The 19,942-nt window shown below is 46.5% G+C and overlaps 4 protein-coding genes across 6 annotated transcripts; all 4 read left to right on the forward strand.

The window, feature by feature from the left end:
• Positions 1 to 1,036: 1,036 nt before the first annotated feature.
• On the forward strand, positions 1,037 to 3,819 carry s10i (Ictacalcin). The gene is given in 3 exon segments (NM_001165171.1): positions 1,037 to 1,086; positions 2,978 to 3,120; positions 3,374 to 3,819. Coding segments are annotated over 2 exon segments (279 nt in total). The 5' UTR covers positions 1,037 to 1,086; positions 2,978 to 2,982; the 3' UTR covers positions 3,515 to 3,819.
• A 1,850-nt stretch (positions 3,820 to 5,669) lies between these two features.
• Positions 5,670 to 7,896, forward strand: LOC110520854 (mucin-2). Its single transcript, XM_036964051.1, has 3 exons — positions 5,670 to 7,282; positions 7,402 to 7,453; positions 7,588 to 7,896. The coding sequence occupies exons 1-3, from the start codon at positions 6,213 to 6,215 to the stop codon at positions 7,732 to 7,734; spliced, it is 1,269 nt and encodes a 422-aa protein (XP_036819946.1). The 5' UTR covers positions 5,670 to 6,212; the 3' UTR covers positions 7,735 to 7,896.
• Positions 7,897 to 8,166: 270 nt separating this feature from the next.
• On the forward strand, positions 8,167 to 10,926 carry LOC110520859 (protein phosphatase 1 regulatory subunit 35). 2 transcript variants are annotated; one of them, XM_036967764.1, is made up of 6 exons: positions 8,167 to 8,298; positions 8,858 to 9,108; positions 9,277 to 9,397; positions 9,634 to 9,858; positions 10,329 to 10,462; positions 10,606 to 10,926. In XM_036967764.1, the coding sequence occupies exons 2-6, from the start codon at positions 8,905 to 8,907 to the stop codon at positions 10,774 to 10,776; spliced, it is 855 nt and encodes a 284-aa protein (XP_036823659.1). In that variant the 5' UTR covers positions 8,167 to 8,298; positions 8,858 to 8,904; the 3' UTR covers positions 10,777 to 10,926. The 2 variants fall into 2 exon arrangements, with proteins under 2 accessions (XP_036823659.1, XP_036823654.1); XM_036967759.1 differs by having other exon boundaries at positions 8,227 to 8,715.
• A 32-nt stretch (positions 10,927 to 10,958) lies between these two features.
• On the forward strand, positions 10,959 to 14,035 carry LOC110520795 (growth hormone secretagogue receptor type 1). 2 transcript variants are annotated; one of them, XM_036967744.1, is made up of 4 exons: positions 10,959 to 11,096; positions 11,995 to 12,390; positions 12,500 to 12,965; positions 13,141 to 14,035. In XM_036967744.1, exons 2-4 carry the CDS (start codon positions 12,076 to 12,078, stop codon positions 13,419 to 13,421), a joined length of 1,062 nt encoding a protein of 353 aa, XP_036823639.1. In that variant the 5' UTR covers positions 10,959 to 11,096; positions 11,995 to 12,075; the 3' UTR covers positions 13,422 to 14,035. The 2 variants fall into 2 exon arrangements, with proteins under 2 accessions (XP_036823639.1, XP_021453887.2); XM_021598212.2 differs by lacking the exon at positions 10,959 to 11,096 and having other exon boundaries at positions 11,443 to 12,390.
• Positions 14,036 to 19,942: the final 5,907 nt, after the last annotated feature.

Raw genomic sequence — 19,942 nt, forward strand, 5'->3', positions numbered from 1 at the left:
TTCACTCTCATTCAAAGACATCAAATCAAATCAAATCAAATTTTATTTGTCACATACACATGGTTAGCAGATGTTAATGCGAGTGTAGCGAAATGCTTGTGCTTCTAGTTCCGACAAGGCAGTAATAACAAGTAATCTAACTAACAATTCCAAAACTACTGTCTTGTACACAGTGTAAGGGGATAAAGAATATGTACATAAGGATATATGAATGAGTGATGGTACAGAGCAGCATAGGCAAGATACAGTAGATGGTATCGAGTACAGTATGTACAAATGAGATGAGTATGTAAACAAAGTGGCATAGTTTAAAGTGGCTAGTGATACATGTATTACATAAGGATACAGTCGGTGATATAGAGTACAGTATATACGTATGCATATGAGATGAATAATGTAGGGTAAGTAACATTATATAAGGTAGCATTGTTTAAAGTGGCTAGTGATATATTTACATCATTTCCCATCAATTCCCATTATTAAAGTGGCTGGAGTTGAGTCAGTGTCAGTGTGTTGGCAGCAGCCACTCAGTGTTAGTGGTGGCTGTTTAACAGTCTGATGGCCTTGAGATAGAAGCTGTTTTTCAGTCTCTCGGTCCCAGCTTTGATGCACCTGTACTGACCTCGCCTTCTGGATGATAGCGGGGTGAACAGGCAGTGGCTCGGGTGGTTGATGTCCTTGATGATCTTTATGGCCTTCCTGTGACATCGGGTGGTGTAGGTGTCCTGGAGGGCAGGTAGTTTGCCCCCGGTGATGCGTTGACATTAGACATATGCAGGGATTTCCCCTTCCTGTATGTTTTCTGTTATTGTTTGGTTACTATGGTGATACAGTCATGTGAAGTAATTACTAACTTTAGAAAATATATATGCCTAGTATAATTTGTTCAGTAACTAGTTCACATGAAGAACTAGTTCACATGTACATTAGAGTTTCCATTTCCATCAGATAAAGAGGGATAAGGAGAGGAAAGGGGAGGGGAGAGTGGGGTGTGGTAATCAATGTTTAAAACCAACAGCCCATCCCTCTCTTCCTCACTCCCTCTCTCTCTCTTTCTCTGACTGTCCAACTCCTCGCACAACTTCGGTGAGTGAAAACTAAACCTAGTAAAACATGTACCTGAGTGCCTCGCTCATAAAATGCTTCAGTTTGTTTTAGCTGTGTGTGTCTATGATGTGTTAGATGTGTCAAATTATACATTCTCAATGGGGGGTTTACAACATTTATTTGCAATTGTGTGTAGTTTAATGTTTTATACTTGACTGCAAAAGTATGAATGACTTCAGGGTGTGCTTTGCAACAGTTAGTAAGCGCCTGTCTACACTGTTTGTGCTCTTGAGCCAAGCTCTGCGGAGGGCGTAACTCTGTCTGCCTTTCCATTCAAACATGTGTGGGTGCTACTCAGAGCACTACGCAGTTTAAATGAAAGAATGTCTCTTCTCTTCCTCCTCCTCCCCACTCTCTCTCCCTCCCTCAATTCTTCCATAGTGCAGAACACTACCTCTTTCTATCCTCCACACCCCCCTCTCTCTCTCTCTCTCGCTCTCTCTTTCCTTCACTCTGTCCTTACCATAAACTCTCTATCCCCTCACTCTGACCATTCTGTGAGTAGAGTGTGTTTCTAGTTATCAGATGGGCAGTCAGGGGAGGGGGGGGGGGGGGGGGGGGGGGGGGGGTAAGAAGGTGTGTCTGATTGGATGCCTGCTGGTCCTGGGGCAGCTGACAGTGACTCAGAGAGAGATCAGTGGAGTCCACCACAGTGACTGGGGTTGTTCCTTACAACTATAATGTTGTGCTTACCATGTTCGTACTGTATGGTTGCTTCAACTCCTTATTTGACCGCACTTACTGCAAGTCACACTGGAGAGGAGGGTCAGCTAAATGAGGGATTTACATTACAGACGCTTCCTTAAACTCAAGAACTAGACTATGGGTAGGCAGAGAAAGAGAGAATAGAGAGAGCCACCTCCCTATATAGTGGTGAGATATGTGAAGGGACAGAGTGAAGAGACACACCTTAAGCAAACTAGATAGAAAGAGGGTGGAGACAGGTGAGGGGTGGGGGAGGTGCTGGGATTTCTATGTTATTGTTTGCCTGAAATTACCAACACGGCTTTCAGCCTGCCCACCAATTTCCTCCCATCTGTCTTTTTGTCTATGTGTCTGTCCCTCTCTCTCTCTCTTTCTCTTTATATATATATATATACTTTATATCTTTCTCTCCTTAAAATCCCCCAGAGTTAATGAGAGAGACATGCTAGGGCGTTGGCTAGAGCAATGTCTGTTTGTGTTTAAACAACTCAGCCCCCTCTTCTCTTCCTTTCTCCACTCCATATCCGCCTCTCTCTCTCTCTTACCTCTCTCCGCCTCTCTCTCTCTCTCTAATTGCCTCTGTTGCGTTGCTCTCCATCTCTCCTCCCCCTCTCTTTCTCTTCCTCCCTTTGTGGTAGAGATGTAGAACTTGTTTGCAGTAGTGGGGTGTGGTGTGTGTGTAACAACCGTGTGCAACAACCGTTAATATTCTTTAAACCCTCTATTCAACCTGAACCTTATGTTTAAACATGATTAAACCAGTGCCAACATGACTTTATTTCCCAGACATGTATGGAATGGTAACCCGAATGTAAGATAAAAATAGATTTGAATTGGATAATTCAGTCAACAATAAGACATTTATCCCTTTAACTTAGTTTCTGGGATTTCACATTTCAAAAAGTCAAATAAATTAATCAAATATTTCATATAATGTTGATAATATTAGATGTATTATACTGTGAATACAGAGTAAGCAAACATTCCTCTCTCTGTGTGTGGACATCATGTCCACTAGCATCCTGCTATCATTATAAAACATTGATAATACCACAAATTAATAACCTATACTTGTACCTCCATTCTCTCTCTCTCTCTCTCTCTCTCTCTCTCTCTCTCTCTCTCTATCTCTCTCTCTCTCTCTCTCTCTCTCTGTGTGTTGTAGTCACCATGGCACAGGTCCAGCAGGGTATGGCATTGCTCATCTCAGCCTTCCACAAGTACTCTGGCAAGGAGGGCGACAAGACGACCCTGAGCAAGGGAGAACTCAAAGATCTGCTCAATGCTGAGCTTGGAGAAATCATGGGGGTGAGTGCATCCTAGGAACAGTTCAGTTCAGTCATGCTTTATTAGCAGCACAACCAAATACAATACTGCTAAAGACAGACACCATTGAAATATTGAATTGCTTGGAACATCACAAACACATGACCCGCCTCATCCAATAGAATAACTTAATCTCTCACACCTTTATAAACAAATAACTGTGTGGATTCTAGTGTTAACTTCTGAAATCAAAGTCTCACCCATTACCTCTCTCTCTCTCTGATCATTATAACAGAAAAACACTGACCAGGCAAAGGTTGACAAGATCTTCAAAGATCTGGACGCTAACTCAGATGGCAGTGTGGACTTCCAGGAGTATGTCACACTGGTGGCCTGCCTGACCATGATGTGCAATGAGTTCTTCACCAAGAAGTGAAACAGCTCCCCCTGCCCACTCTCCACAGAACAGCAGCTCTTGCTCCATGAGTGAATTCATGATAAGATTAGCAAGATCCTCAATGCAGGTTCAAAGGGACAGAGATGCAGGTTTACACACATACACAGAAAAAGGGTTGGGTTGATTATACACACCACACATAGACAGACAGGTGAAGGACACAGACACTGACATGGTCACACATACAGACACATAGGCTACTATCTCAGAGGAAGAGAGGAAGAGAGGAAGCTCTTTGGTTTGTTTAAAGTGAGAAATGAAATAAACTATTTTAATATGTTTGGAAGAAAGCTGACTTATCATTTGTGCAGGTGTGTGTGTGTGTGTGTGTGTGTGTGTGTGTGTGTGTGTGTGTGATTGCCTGTGTATGTCCTAAATAGGATACAGCAAGCAACATGAATCAAACATGAACCTTTGTTTTCAGACACCTGGTGAAATAATACAATATGTTGATTATGTCAACGTAACCCAAAATCACACAATGAAATTAGGGGTTATGAGGCATAGCCTATATTTGACTACTTAATTACATCACAATATTGTTATCTACTCCAGAGCCAGTAAGAATACTGGAAGTCAACTGTTACTGTGAAGGTTCAATAGAGCCACATATAGAACCATCTCCAAGATGAAGCCTCCTACCCAGCAACATGAAACAACAAAGATAATATCCAAATAATGATACTGTATCGCAGCTCTCCATAGAGAACCATCTCCAAGATGAAGCCTCCTACCCAGCAACATGAAACAACAAAGATAATATCCAAATAATGATACTGTATCGCAGGTCTCCATATAGAACCTATTGGACAATACTGAAGATGAAAATTAAGATTAGCCGTAGTCCAGCAATCGCCTAGTCTTAGATTAAATCTAAGACAAGGCTGCGTAAGGAAGTTTGTACATGTCTATCACCAGACGATCATCGCCGCGGGTCAGAGCAGGAAGGAAGGGGGAAGCAACAGCGGCTACATAAAAATAGTGTGTAAAGTAGCACGCAGTAGAAGGAAAGGTTGTTCAGGTGTCAGGAACAGGTGTCCTGAGAGTGTGTGGCTGTATGTTTCAAGCGTCTCAGAGTAGGAGTGCTGATTTAGGATCCGTTTTGCTTTTTTAGATCAATATGAATGATACTACTTGGACAGAGGGGGACCTGATCCTAGATCAGCACTCCTCCTCAGAGGCACGATACATACAGCCCCTGGTCACGCAGCCACTCGGTTGAATCTAACACATCTCAATGATGCATTAATCTTGATCAGGGTTGGGGCCAATTCCACTGACTTTCTAGTCTGAACTGAACTACTATGGAGAACATCTATGTCAAATTCAACTGATGAGAATTGAAATTGACTGACACAACTCTGGTGTCAATAAAAATAACATTTAGGCCTACAGTAATCCAGGGTACTTGATATGTGAGTGTGAGACTAGAAGGTGGATGTTGTTGTGCTCCAGTCCAGTGCAGGGAGCCGGAGCAGAGGAGACCGACAGGGCCTAGTGAGGCCAGGAAAGAGTGAGGCTGTTCTGAGCTGAGCTCTTGGCTGTTCTCTCATCCATCAAGGTTTCGGCCAGAACATCTGAGCAGTGGGTTCTCATTACTCTTTGTGTGTTCATTTTACAGAGTAGGTTGATTGAGAACACATTGTATTTTATTTGGCACCTATTTCTTCTAGGCTTTCACCGGTTCTTGTGATGATTGAAAAGACAGGGGGCACTCAGGGACATTCACCATCAGACCATAGGAGCTTGTGTTGGGATTCAATACTCTTCACAATCAACAACATACACAGATAGATTGGCTAAACACATACGTCTGAGACATGTGACCATCAGTTTTATTAATGTGGTCTGTCCAGAGGAAGGAGGACAAAGGCAGTGGACATATTTTTATGGATGTCAATACTTGTCGTACTGGGAAACGAATTAGCATAAACTCAGTGGCAGTGGGCAGGCAAGGAATGCCACAAACTTTGCCATTGGCTGAGGCAGTGAGTAGGCGGAGGTTGGAATGAGAGGGTTCCTGTAAGAGCCAATCAGAGTGCCAGACAGTGGGGTGTGCGTGGGGGAGAAGTAAAACAGTCTCTCATCATGTGAGAGCTCAAAGACACACACACACACACATGCTCCTCACCATGGAAACGCTTCTCACCTCTGGGTTGTCGTGGAGACACTCCTCACCTGGACAGTAGACTCCGCCCTGCATTAACCGGAATTATATAGTTTACACCTGGCGGCTAGATGGAATAAGGAAGTAATCTGCATAGGCTAATCCTAATCCACAGACAAAGGCCATTTTAATCGGAGGTCTTCTCGGCAGGCTGGGCTCGTCTGGCTGGGTCTGTAGGATTGATCCAGCAAAGATTGGAGGATACCCCAAATCTATTTCTCCAATAGGAATCCCAGATCACGCTTGTGACAGCACGCACATGGATCTAATCTTCCTCTCTCCCATTGACCTCAATACAACCACATGGTGATCTGTTCAACTACCCCTGTTCTGTAGTTGTTCATGGAAGTAATTGTTGGATGTGCCTCTAAGTTTAAACCCTCTCTGACTCTCTACCTACTATAGGTAGTAATCGGCTTTTGCACAGAAGGCTGTAGTGAATGGAGGTGGATGGAAGCGCCTTTGATGTGGTTTAGATAATCTATTGTTTGCTTTTGGCTGTCTGGTGACATGTTCGGCAGTGTGAAGAAAATAATCTCTCTGTTTGAGACTCGACGGCAGCCTCGCCCCCTCTCTCTACCTCCTTCCCTCCATCCATCTCTCTCTCCATCTCTAACTCCTTCCCTTCCTCCATCTCTCCCTCCATCTCTAACTCATTCTCTTCCTGCATCTGTTTCTTCATCTCTTCCCCTATCCCTCCCTTCCTCCCTATCCCCTCTCAGGTCCAGTAAAAAAGCCCCCCAGTCCCCCTTAAAGAGACACTCCTCTCCTTCTGGCTCCCTCTCCAGCTGCCCTTCCTCCTTCTCCAGCTGCCCTTCCTCCCTCTACCCTCAGACCAAACCCAGACCCCCCCTTAACCCCCCACCTGTCCACCAACCACTACAACTTCCTGCTAGATGGAGAGTAGGAGAAGAAGGCAGGGAGGGAGTGAGTGATACGGGTTGGGGTCATGGAGGGCTGAGAGGTCGTGGGGGGGTCAGGGTTAGGAACTCATGGCCGAGCGGACGGCAGGAGCTTCAGATAAGAAACCAAACATCTGTCACCATGGAGATTCCACAACACTTTTGGACCGCAACTAAACCTCAAATCCAGACCACTACTCAACCCCAACCTCAACCCCAGACCACTATTCAACCCCAGACCACTACTCAACCTGAACATCAACCGCAGACCACTATTCAACCCCAGACCACTGTTCAACCCCAACCTCAACCCCAGACCACTACTCAACCCCAACCTCAACCGCAGACCACTATTCAACCCCAGACCACTACTCAACCTGAACATCAACCGCAGACCACTACTAAACTCCAGACCACTACTCAACCCCAACCTCAACCCCAGACCAATACTCAACCAAAACCAAAACCTCACCCGCAGACCTCTACTCAACCCCAGACCACTACTCAACCCAAACATCAACCCCAGACTACTTCTAAGTCTCAACCTCAACCCCAGACAACTACTCAACCCCAACCTCAACACCAGACCCTGGCCCCGCTCCCATCCTGGTCGCTGTGTCTGAAGGGTACACCTTCTGTCCGGAATGCTGAGGCAGCCCTGCTGCTCTTCTGCCACAGGTAACCATGGAAATGGCCTGGCCATTTGTTGTTGGGAGGTGACTGTTCAGGAATAGACATCAATGTGAACCATGTGCACTAAGACACAATCTCCTTTGTTTTTGTTGTTGTTGTTGCAGTGGCTCCAGTAGCAGTAAGATTGCAATTGACAACAAGATTGAGCAAGCCATGGTAGGACAGTGTGTTTATGGTTATAGTGTCTGTAATGTGTTGTATTGAAGGACTTGGTGAAGACCCATCTGTTGCTGGAAGAATTGTGACATATTTGATGATATGCTATAATGATATGTTGTATATTGCTGTAGGACTTGGTGAAGAGCCACCTGATGCTGGCTGTGAGAGAGGAGGAGGAGCTACTGAGGAAGAGGATCAACCAGCTGTCAGAGAGGAATGCCCAGCTGGAGAGAGAGAACTACATACTGAGAGCACTGAGAGACAGACAGAGACACTAACGCACTCATCCACGCACACACAAACACACACATACACAAAGAGAAGTTAACAGTATTAGTACATGCCTTTCATTTTCTATTTAAAGGGGTGTTTTGATTAGTCCTGTAAAATGTGTATTTATATTTAACCTTTATGTACCCAGACGAGTCAAGAACATATTCTTATTTACAATGACAGCCTGGCTATGATGATGATGCTGTAGTTATGAAGAGGCCTGGTTGCCAGTCTCTATAACGTACAATTTCTTAGTATATTCCATGTCGTTTGCCAGAGACTGGTAACCAGAGACTGGTAACCAGGCTAATGAAGAGGGGTTCTGAAAGAGAAAGTGTGGTGTGCATATTCTGTAATTCTGCAAAAAAAATATGAATCAAATAAATAACTGTTACTAAAGAAGAGTTTGACTTGTGCTCTAGAGTCCACCACTTACACAAGCACACGCAACGTAACATGCACGCCAAGGGGCGCCATTGTATAATTTCCTACTAACGAAGAAACCGGAAGTGTGATTGTTTTGTTCTGTAGAAGGTGTTATGGCGGCGCCAGTGGAGGGAATTTCAAAAGTGAGCAGATCCTGCTAAATAGAGTCAATCTAACCTCATGTATTAACAGTGAAAACTACAAGAAACGCGTGAGCTCTGCTGTCATTCGGGGCGCTTCCTCATAACAGTAAACGGAGAATAAACGAAATGATTGAATTTGCATAGCTTTAGTTAACGTTAGCTAGCTAATTCGCCAAACAAACCCTATAACGTTAGCTGGCTAGTAGTATAACAAGTAAAGTTAGCTGGCTAACTGACTGGTGAACTTTCTAGAATGTCTGCTGTCGTCGTTAGCTAGCTAGCTGGCTGTGTGCTGAAAGCTCCCACTGAATGGAATCTAGCCAGAGATCTAACGTTAGCTAGATAACGTAACATCGTCATATCTGGTTGGAAGTGTAAAGTTAACGTTATTCAACCAACACTACAGATCCAACAATGGTAAGGGACTGGGTTCGGCATAGGACTCAAAATATGTTCAGTTTGCTCCATCGGAAAGGTTAGGTTAGGGGGTGTTAGGCAAAGTGTAACTGCCATTCAGAACCATACAAGATATTTTGCCTTGTATCTTACCTAACATCAGTAACAGAGCCGTCGCCCAAAGATAAAGACCCAGACTGGTGACCTAAGATGACCAGAGTAGGTCCCCTACAGCAGCGTCCTCTAGCAGGGTGCAATGACCCAGACATCCGACTGGTCCCAATGCCTGCCCCGGTGCCCCTGGTCCCCGCTAGCCTCCTGCGGTGCCCGGAACTGGACCTGTCTCTCCCCCTCAGCCCAGACCCACCACGACCCAACCCAGCTAGCCTGCTGAGAGGACGCAGCCACCGGCAGGTCAGTCTGACACATACACACACACACACACATACACACACTGACGGATAGTCACAGATGGTGCTTTTCTCAGTTGTCAAGACAGCCGTAGAAATGATGAGAGATCTGTGTGTGTCGGTCTGTGTTTTTGGAGAGACATCACTGAAGTGTGTGCCCCTGACTCTACAGGTGCGATTTGCCTCCGAGGAGCCTGTGGTTGTCACGGTGATAGCAGAGCCTAGCAAAGACCCTCCACCTTGGCAATGTCCTGGACACTCCAGCAGTTACTCAAAGGGGAAAAGACTCCATGGTAACTAACCCTCCTGGTCTAGAGTCTGATGTACTCATGTTCCCCTGAACAGGAGTTGCATGCATCAACCAATGGTTGTGTGCCACGTCATGGACTGCCGTCGCACCAGATTGCTATAACGTGATGTGGTTAGGTTGATACGTAAAATACCTATCCAGGTGTTATAAGATCTGGCATGAGTCAGCAATGTCTGAGCAGAGGACTGGTCAATAACTCTTCCTGTATTCCTCACATAGGTGGAGATCTGTGTTGGAGGGCAAGGTCAGCAACCAATGAGGAGGCTCCCTGTGAGGAGAGGGGTGGCAGCCTCCCTGAAGGGGCGGAGTTAAATACTACTCTGGCTCTGAGGGCTGAGCTAGATAACGTAGCAGGGGCAGAGTTTAACTCCCAGAAGGCTGTGCAGGAGCAACTACAGAAGTCAGACAGAACCAAGAACAGCATCAGCGCCCGGGCTACAGAGGGTAGCACACAGAAACACACACATGCAGACATAAACACACACACACACACAGAAACACACACATGCAGACATAAACACATGCAGACAAACACACACATGCAGACATAAACACACACATGCAGACATAAACACACACACACACACAGAAACATACACATGCAGACATAAACACACACATGCAGACATAAACACACACATGCAGACATAAACACATGCAGACATAAACACACACATGCAGACATAAACACACACATGCAGACATAAACACATGCAGACATAAATACACACATGCAGACATAAACACACACATGCAGACATAAACACACACAGAAACACACACATGCAGACATAAACACACACATGCAGACATAAACACACACATGCAGACATAAACACACACAGAAACACACACATGCAGACATAAACACACACCACACACTAACTGAGTGTATGTCCTGTCTTTGTCTATAGGGGTGAACGTCCCTCCATCCCAGCACCTCTACAGGGCATTGGTCAATGTGAATGTGGAGGAGGAGGAGCTTATCAGCCAGGCTCTACGTGACAGGCTTCAGCTGGTCTCGCCCACATGCAGCCATAGCAACAAGGCAAGTCCCTCTCACTGACCCCATCTGATTACATTTACGTGTGTGTGTAAGTAATATGTAAATAAAAGTGTGTGTAGAGCGAAAGCACTCATGACCTGCAACTAGTCCATAACTGTATTTGTAATCCGTGTGTGTGTGAGCAGAAAGAGGACAGTCCTGACCTGCAGGTTTTCTTCAGGGGGGATCTGCTGAGAGAGAAGCCCCTCCTACCAGGGGAGGAGATTACCATACCACGCCCCCAGCCCATCCCACGCCCCGCAGACACAACCTTCGACCTCTACCACAGACACACATGCTGGGAGGCTGGACCCTGACACACACTTACTCTGAACCTCTAGACTGAAAGGCCCTGTCCCAAAACTTAAGAAAAGTATTATCCCTTCTTTCCCTCCCTACCTCCGTCATTCTCAGATATAAATATTATATTTTAAACTAATTTAAGATATTAAAGGAATAAACCTGTATCATGTTGTTGAGCGATCTTTACTGCTTGCGTGTGTGCTTGAGCCTTCGTTTATGCTTGCTTGCATGTGTGTACGAGTTTTGGGCGTTGGAGAGCGAGGGAGGAGGTAGAGGTGGTAGAGGGATGAAGAGGTGAGGGAGAGATTGTCCAGGGATCGAAGATGGCTGTGAGGTGAGTACACAGCTTCAATTCACACTGCTGGGTGTGTACTGTTTGTAACGGGGGTATAGAGAGCAATAGTAATGGTGTCTCTTGTAGACACTAACGGAAGCTAACTCTGCCATGGCTTGTTGGCCAAAGTATGGGTTTTTTGGAGGGTTTGAGGATAAATGCCAAAGCATTTATGTAATCAAAACAAGCACAAAGGCATTACCAAATCAAAGTTTGCTTGTCACCAGCGCCGAATACAACAGGTGAACCTTGCAGTGAAATGCTTACTTACCGGCCCTAACCAACAGTGCCATAAGTAAAAAATAGGTATTAGGTGAACAATAGATAAGTAAAAAAACAACAGTAAAAAGACTGAAATAACAGTAGCGAGGCTATATACAGTAGCGAGGCTATAACTCAGACATGTAATGTTAACTGACTGATGATATTCTATGCATAAGATCTCCTAAGCCTGTGTTAACCTCAGACATTATTTTCTATGTTTATCCCAAAACGCTATTCTTTCCCCATTTAATTTCCCCAATAGGAATGGCTGATCGAACCAGAGGTTAGAGTGTGTTTATTATGTAGTGTTGTTGTGTGTAACACATTGGTGTAACAGGGAGTTTTGTGTTGGTGTGTGTGATTGCTAACATCGAGCAAGTCCTTTCCCTACCACAGGATAGACATGTTTGTGTTTCAGTGGTGGGAACAATTCTGTAATTTTGTGAAAATGGTACTCCATCTCCCAGATTAACTCAATTGACATGGAATTGAGCCCAAATCACCTAGATATGTTGTTTTACATCTCCTAGATGTGTGGTTCAGGACCATCTCCAGTTAGAATCCATCAGCCTACGTCACCCTGTGCTGTAACCTGGGTGATATAGACCATCCACACTCTCTCTCACACACACAGGCACGCTTGTACCATCTCAGCTCACCTCTCTCTCTCACACGCACACCCCAGTCTCTGAGACCCGGGCATCTCTCTCTGACCATGGACGTGTCAGCGCTGGGCAGTGGGAGCAGCTGTTCAGAGGATTGTGTGCTAGGGTCTGGCTGTCTGGAGGACTGTGGGAACCAGAGTGACCAGACTGACTGGGAATGGGAGGACTTCAGTGGGGCTGAGCTGGTGTGTGTGACAGCCGTGTGTGTGCTGCTGCTGGCCCTGGGCATCGCAGGAAATATGTTAACCATCCTGGTAGTTTGGCTCCGGCCACACCTGAGAAGCACCACCTACCTCTACCTGAGTAGTATGGCTGTCTCCGACCTCCTCATACTGCTTCTGATGCCTTTAGATCTGTACTACAAGGTAAGGGGGAGTCTCTCTAGCTGTGCAGGTTCTGGCCCTGGGGGTTAGATGATATAGTGTCTGTGCTGGGTTGTGTGTGTGTAACCTATCTGTGTGTCCGTCCCTCTAGCTGTGGAGGTTCCGGCCCTGGGATCTGGGTGATGCATTGTGTAAGCTGAGTGTGTTCATCAGTGAGAGTTGTACCTACTCCTCCATCCTCCACATCACCGCCCTTTCTCTGGAGCGCTACCTCGCTGTCTGTCGACCACTCACAGCCAAGACCCTGGTCACACGGACCCGCGTCCGCACTCTCATTGGCTGCCTGTGGGTTGTGGCCGTGATCAGCGCTGGGCCGGTGTTTGCTATGGTAGGGGTAGAGGAGCTGGGGGGAGGTGAGGGGGAGAGCGAGTGTCGCTGTACGGACTACGCCGTCTCCTCAGGCCTGCTGGGGGCCATGATGTGGCTCTCCAACCTCTACTTCCTGGTGCCGCTGGGCATTCTGGGAGTTGTGTATGGTCTAATCGGCAGGAAGCTTTGGCTCCGCCCACAACGCAGCAGCCGAGACCGCGCCCAGCGACACACCATCAAGATGCTCGGTGAGGCTGTGAGAGAGTCTCTGTATTTTACAGTTACTTTGATTTACTGGTTTGGGCCTCAGCAATACTACAGCTTAGCAGCCATTGTGAACCAACTATATCACACATACAGTAATAATGAGTTCTAATGTCAACTCTTTCTGTCGCTCCATCCCATATTCTCCTCTCTCTCTAGGGATGATCGTGCTGGCGTTTGTTCTGTGTTGGCTGCCGTTCCATGTTGGTCGGACGTTGTTCTCTCTGACTCTGGGCTCCAGCGCTGATATGTACTACATCTCTCAGTACTTTAACCTGGTCTCCTTTGTGTTGTTCTACCTCAGTGCTGCTGTCAACCCTATCCTCTACAACACCATGTCAGCACGCTACCGCCACGCTGTCCGCAGCCTGCTGCGCTCACACACACCCCGCTCCCACCACCCCCCACTCACCCCACAACACTCTACCACCACTCTGTAACTCACACACACCCCGCTCCCACCACCCCACAACACTCTACCACCACTCTGTAACTCACACACACCCCGCTCCCGCCACCCCCCACTCACGCCACAACACTCTACCACCACCCTGTAACTCACACACACCCCGCTCCCACCACTCCCCACTCACCTCACAACACTCTACCACCACCCTGTAACTCACACACACCCCGCTCCCACTCACCCCACAACACTCTACCACCACTCTGTAACTCACACACACCCCGCTCCCACCACCCCACAACACTCTACCACCACTCTGTAACTCACACACACCCCGCTCCCACCACCCCACAACACTCTACCACCACTCTAACTCACACACACCCCGCTCCCACCACGCCACAACACTCTACCACCACTCTGTAACTCACGGACACACACACACACACACACACACACACAGAAAACCTTGGAGATGGATGGAGGAATAAGACTTTGTTTAGAGGCACATTGTCTTTAGTGAGACATATTGTCAGATTTATTGTATAATATTTGGTTCATATATATTTGCCATTTTGATGACTGTTGGTTCTAAACCCCTGAAGGTGTGTGTGTTCTCAGAGTGATGTGTAATAAACTGTAATTCCAGCCTTTTGTCTTTGTGGTACTTTAGGTCTGGTGTGTGTGTGTTTCTGTGTCACCATGGTGACTGGTGAGGGTAAGAATGGCCCCTGGGGAGTATTGGCGGGTTGGGAGATTGATTAGAGGGGGTTACTGGGATTATTGGTTAATGTGAGGGAGGGAGGGATGTAAGGTGTGTGTGTAGCAGTAGGAGGTTGCAGCCTTTGAGTTGACAGCGTGCTCAGAGTTCCACTCTGTCTCATCACAGACTGACTGATTTAGCAGACTTGACACCTGCAAGCCCACCCACCCCACTCTCTCACACAGCTCCTGGGAAGCTCTTGGGGGGCCCCCCATTCTAGGAAATCAGTGACATCAATTAACAAGGGAGACAAGGACACTAGGGGCTACTGCAAACCTCCAGGCTCAGATCTGAATATCACAGCAAAGTTTTTTTAAAGGCCCTTTTTTCACATCACAGTACAACATATTCAGTCCTCTACTGTGCATTTGAGCATTTTCTATTAATGTACATTTTTGAAGTTAATCTAAATAAAACATTTGACTGATAATAAACCCTGCACTCTTCATTTGATTCACTTTCTTTCATGACAGACTCGCTCAACCTGTCATGATGGAGAGAGAGAATGACATAATCTGAAATGTGTCTTTATATTGTGTGTATCTTGGGCTCTGTGTTTCAGAGTAGAGTTCCTATTCAGCCAATCCATCCCCCTCTACCTGCCTAGCACCATCATGGCACACTTGTCTTCTAGCCTCTGCTATTCTTCCTGCTTCCATTCTACTATACCTCTCAGGAGGAGAGCTGATAGATGTGGTATCAGGCCAATGGAAATACATTGTCCCCCAGCAAAATGAGTTGACATTTAGGCTGTTTATATGTGTATTTTACACTATGTTGTGGTAAAAATCGGAACATAATACTTGTCTGGATGTCAAGCCCAACACACATCATCGTTACCAATCAACTGCATTGCAGTTAAAGAACAACTGACTACCACCACTGACTTCCGTCTGCTAACTACACTACCAGCTTATACGAACGGGAGTTGGCATTTAAGTCGCATTTGCTAAACCTGAAAAGGAACAACTTCTAAATGTTATACAGCGAAAACAACCAAATATATCCAAATCGGACATTAGTAGATCTGTAAAGGGCCTGTTACAGTACATCAGTCATAACCAGTGGCGACCCGTCATTCAGAGCAGGTGGGTCTAAGTTTTGAGCCCTACATTTTTTGCAAAACAAATGGGCGGGCTTGCCTGTTTTGCATGTTCTTTTGGCATTAATAGGTGTCACATATCAGTTTTGTAAACAACGTTAAAAATATATACATATAATTGAGTTAATAAAGCCGCACAAACAGGTAGCTCCAAAATGCAGGTGCTTCAGCCTAGCTCAGTCCTTTCTGTAGTGGTGGGGCAGGCCAGCAGAAAATAGGAGCATTGCACAGTGATTGGCTCAGTGTTCTGTCACTCATGGGGATACTGTCACCCGCCTTTAGTAAGGTTAGACATCAATAATGTGAGCCCTTTGGGTGCTGCATAGAGTTACATTAGAAGTGCCCTTCCAAGAAGGCTCACGGTCATTGGCCACAGAAATCACGTCAAATCACGTAGCTTTGATTGGACTGATCATGTCAACATCTTACTTTCACAATCTTAGCTTGCAGTCATCATCATGAATCAAGTCTACTGGCAAATCCTTTTTAATCATTGTCATATGAAGATAAATAATGAAGATAAAATATAGACAAAACGTATCGGTGCTCATCGGTCATTGGACATAAACATTACACAACAATTTGAAGATCGCAAATTCAACAATGAGTGGTTTGTAAGGAATCGGTGACAGTGACTAACTGCAAGCATTGCAACTGGGAAGTCGGGAATAATACATTTTGAAAGGTCATTCAACTCGGAATTGTAAATCCAGCATCTTTCTCTTTGATGACAACATTTGCCCACGAAGGACCAGTGCGCCACTTTCCTGTTCAAGCACATCCCCAGAGAGATATGTATACTGTAGCTAAGAAAGTAATACTAGTATACATAAGTGTATGCTGTGTAGTAAGCTGTTAGTTGGCCATGTGCCTTACCTTAATCATTTGGTCTATTTTCACCAATGCGGTATTGTAAACACATCGTTCGTGGCCGGTGTGTGCTTGTTTGCAAACTTTTTGTGTATAGCTTGACAGTGCTCCTGATAGTAGTACACTGTAAGAACAGTCCATGTTCTGAATTCTGTTGCTGAACATTTCAAAAGTGCTGAACAAATAGGTATACTGACCACGTCCGTCCTAGCTCGCTCACCACATCCGTCCTAAACTCGCTCATCCGTCCTAGCTCGCTCAAGTTACGGATTGCCTTATCCGCTTGTCTTCCCCTTATGCCATAGTTTGTACTGTACATCTCAATTGTCAGTAGAAACCACATCTGTTTAAGCAAGTCAGCAATATCAGTTATGTTTTTTTAAAGGCAGTAAATGAGGGGGATAGATCCCAATGAGAACACACACATTCACACACAAGTCTTGTCATACAGCAATAATTACTGGAGTGACCACCCTCTTAGAATCTTACCTGTGAAGCCCCTGTAACCTTGGAACTTCACAGCTACGTTTCAAGTGTTCATGTCACATGCTCAAGTACAGTGACATTACTTTCTTGCAAACTCAAAACCCAACAATGCAATAATCAATAACAATGTAATACTAGAAAAAACATGAGAAATAAGAACACAATAAGTAAGTAAGCATATTATATACAGGGTCAGTTTTAATGGCATATTTAAAATGTGCAGGGATACTGGAGTAATGGAGGTAGATATGTATAGAAACAAGGTGAGTGTGTGAGTGTGCATAGAGACAGTGTGTTAGTGTGTAGGGCCCTGTGAGTGTGCATAGAGACAGTGTGTTAGTGTGTAGGGCCCTGTGAGTGTGCATAGAGACAGTGTGTTAGTGTGTAGGGCCCTGTGAGTGTGCATAGAGACAGTGTGTTAGTGTGTAGGGCCCAGTGAGTGTGCATAGAGACAGTGTGTTAGTGTGTAGGGCCCTGTGAGTGTGCATAGAGACAGTGTGTTAGTGTGTAGGGCCCTGTGAGTGTGCATAGAGACAGTGTGTTAGTGTGTAGGGCCCTGTGAGTGTGAATAGAGACAGTGTGTTAGTGTGTAGGGCCCTGTGAATGTGCATAGAGACAGTGTGTTAGTGTGTAGGGCCCTGTGAGTGTGCATAGAGACAGTGTGTTAGTGTGTAGGGCCCTGTGAGTGTGCATAGAGACAGTGTGTTAGTGTGTAGGGCCCTGTGAGTGTGCATAGAGACAGTGTGTTAGTGTGTAGGGCCCTGTGAGTGTGCATAGAGACAGTGTGTGAGTGTGTAGGGCCCTGTGAGTGTGCATAGAGACAGTGTGTTAGTGTGTAGGGCCCTGTGAGTGTGCATAGAGACAGTGTGTTAGTGTGTAGGGCCCTGTGAGTGTGCATAGAGACAGTGTGTTAGTGTGTAGGGCCCTGTGAGTGTGCATAGAGACAAATAAACGCTCAACAAAGATACAAGGTTAACTCAGATAGTCCACGTAGCTATTTTGTTATCTATTTATCAGTCGTATTGCTTGGGGATAGAAGCTGTTCAGTAGCCTGTTGGTGTCAGACTTGATGCACTGGTACCTCTTGCAGTGTGGAAGCAGAGAGAATAGTCTATGGCTTGGGTGGCTGGAGTCTAATGATTTTCCAGGCCTTCCTTCCACACCTGATATAGATGTCCTGGATGGCAGGAAGCTCAGCCCCAGTAACCTCCTGAGGGGGAAGAGGCACGTCACACCTTCTTCATGACTGTGCGTGTGTTTGGACCATTTTAAGTCTTGTGATTAGGACACCGAGAAACCTGAAGCTCTTGACCTGCTCCACTGCAGCCCTTTCGATGTGGATAGGGGCTCCACTACAGCCCTTTCGATGTGGATAGGGGCTCCACTGCAGCCCTTTCGATGTGGATAGGGGCTCCACTACAGCCCTTTCGATGTGGATAGGGGCTCCACTACAGCCCTTTCGATGTGGATAGGGGCTCCACTACAGCCCTTTCGATGTGGATAGGGGCTCCACTACAGCCCTTTCGATGTGGATAGGGGCTCCACTACAGCCCTTTCGATGTGGATAGGGGCTCCACTACAGCCCTTTCGATGTGGATAGGGGCTCCACTACAGCCCTTTCGATGTGGATAGGGGCTCCACTACAGCCCTTTCGATGTGGATAGGGGCTCCACTACAGCCCTTTCGATGTGGATAGGGGCTCCACTACAGCCCTTTCGATGTGGATAGGGGCTCCACTACAGCCCTTTCGATGTGGATAGGGGCTCCACTACAGCCCTGTCGATGTGGATAGGGGCTTCACTACAGCCCCGTCGATGTGGATAGGGGCACCACTACAGCCCTTTCGATGTGGATAGGGGCTCCACTACAGCCCTTTCGATGTGGATAGGGGCTCCACTACAGCCCTTTCGATGTGGATAGGGGCTCCACTACAGCCCTTTCGATGTGGATAGGGGCTCCACTACAGCCCTTTCGATGTGGATAGGGGCTCCACTACAGCCCTTTCGATGTGGATAGGGGCTCCACTACAGCCCTTTCGATGTGGATAGGGGCTCCACTACAGCCCTTTCGATGTGGATAGGGGCTCCACTACAGCCCCGTCGATGTGGATAGGGGCTTCACTACAGCCCCGTCGATGTGGATAGGGGCTCCACTACAGCCCTTTCGATGTGGATAGGGGCTTCACTACAGCCCCGTCGATGTGGATAGGGGCTCCACTACAGCCCTTTCGATGTGGATAGGGGCACCACTACAGCCCCGTCGATGTGGATAGGGGCTCCACTACAGCCCCGTCGATGTGGATAGGGGCTCCACTACAGCCCCGTCGATGTGAATAGGGGCGTGCTCGCTCCCCCGTTTCCTGCAGTCTATGATCCGCACCTTGGTCTTACTGACGTTGAGGGAGAGATTGATTCTCCGGCACCACACTGCCAGGTCACTGACCTCCTCCCTTTAGGCTGACTCAGCGTCGCCGGTGATCAGACCCTACCACCGTCGTGTCGTCAGCAAACTTGATGGTGTTGGAGTCGTGATTGGCCACGCAGTCGTGGATGAACAGGGAGTACAGGAGAGGACTAACCACACACCCCTGTGGGGCCCCAGTGTTGAGGGTCAGCGTGGCAGAGGTGATGTTGCCTATCCACAGCATCTGGGGTCGGACGGTCAGGAAGTCCAGGATCCAGTTGCAGAGGGAGGTGTTCAGACCCAGAGTCCTAAGCTTGGTGATGAGCTTGGAAGGGACAATGGTGTTGAACGCTGAGCTGTAGTCAATGAACAGCATTCTCACATAGGTATTCCTCTTATCTAGGTGGGTGAGGTCAGTGTGGAGAGCAAATGGAGTTGGACTAGGGAAGAGTTCCCCAAATTTGGCCCGTGGGAGATTTTATTTGGCCCCCGAAGTTTTCTGTGCCCAAATAAAAACGTTGGGGATTTTTAATTATTGGACATAAAAGACCAGGAAATAAAAAACACCAGGAAATCTGCTCCAAGTTATTTTAATTCAAGAAATCTGTTCCCAAGTATTCCCATGTATAATGGAGAGACACGTGATCGTATATAAATGTAAGCAAGGTTTGAAATGATTGTTTTAGTCAAACATTATATCTATTTGGGCTTCTCACGGTCTTTGCATCTACAAATTATTAGTAATTATGTTCCGGCCCCCCGACCATCCACGCAAGAAAAAAATTAAACCTGTGGTTTGGGATGGTGGAGTTAATGTGTTCCATAATCAGCCTCTCAAAGCACTTCCTGGTTACAGAAGTGAGTGGTACAGGGAGGTAGTCATTGTGACATGAAGCCTTAGAGCTCTTGGGGACAGGAATGATGGTGGTCA

The sequence above is a fragment of the Oncorhynchus mykiss genome, chromosome 3, assembly GCF_013265735.2.
Source record: "Oncorhynchus mykiss isolate Arlee chromosome 3, USDA_OmykA_1.1, whole genome shotgun sequence".
NCBI classification, from domain to species: Eukaryota; Metazoa; Chordata; class Actinopteri; order Salmoniformes; family Salmonidae; genus Oncorhynchus; species Oncorhynchus mykiss.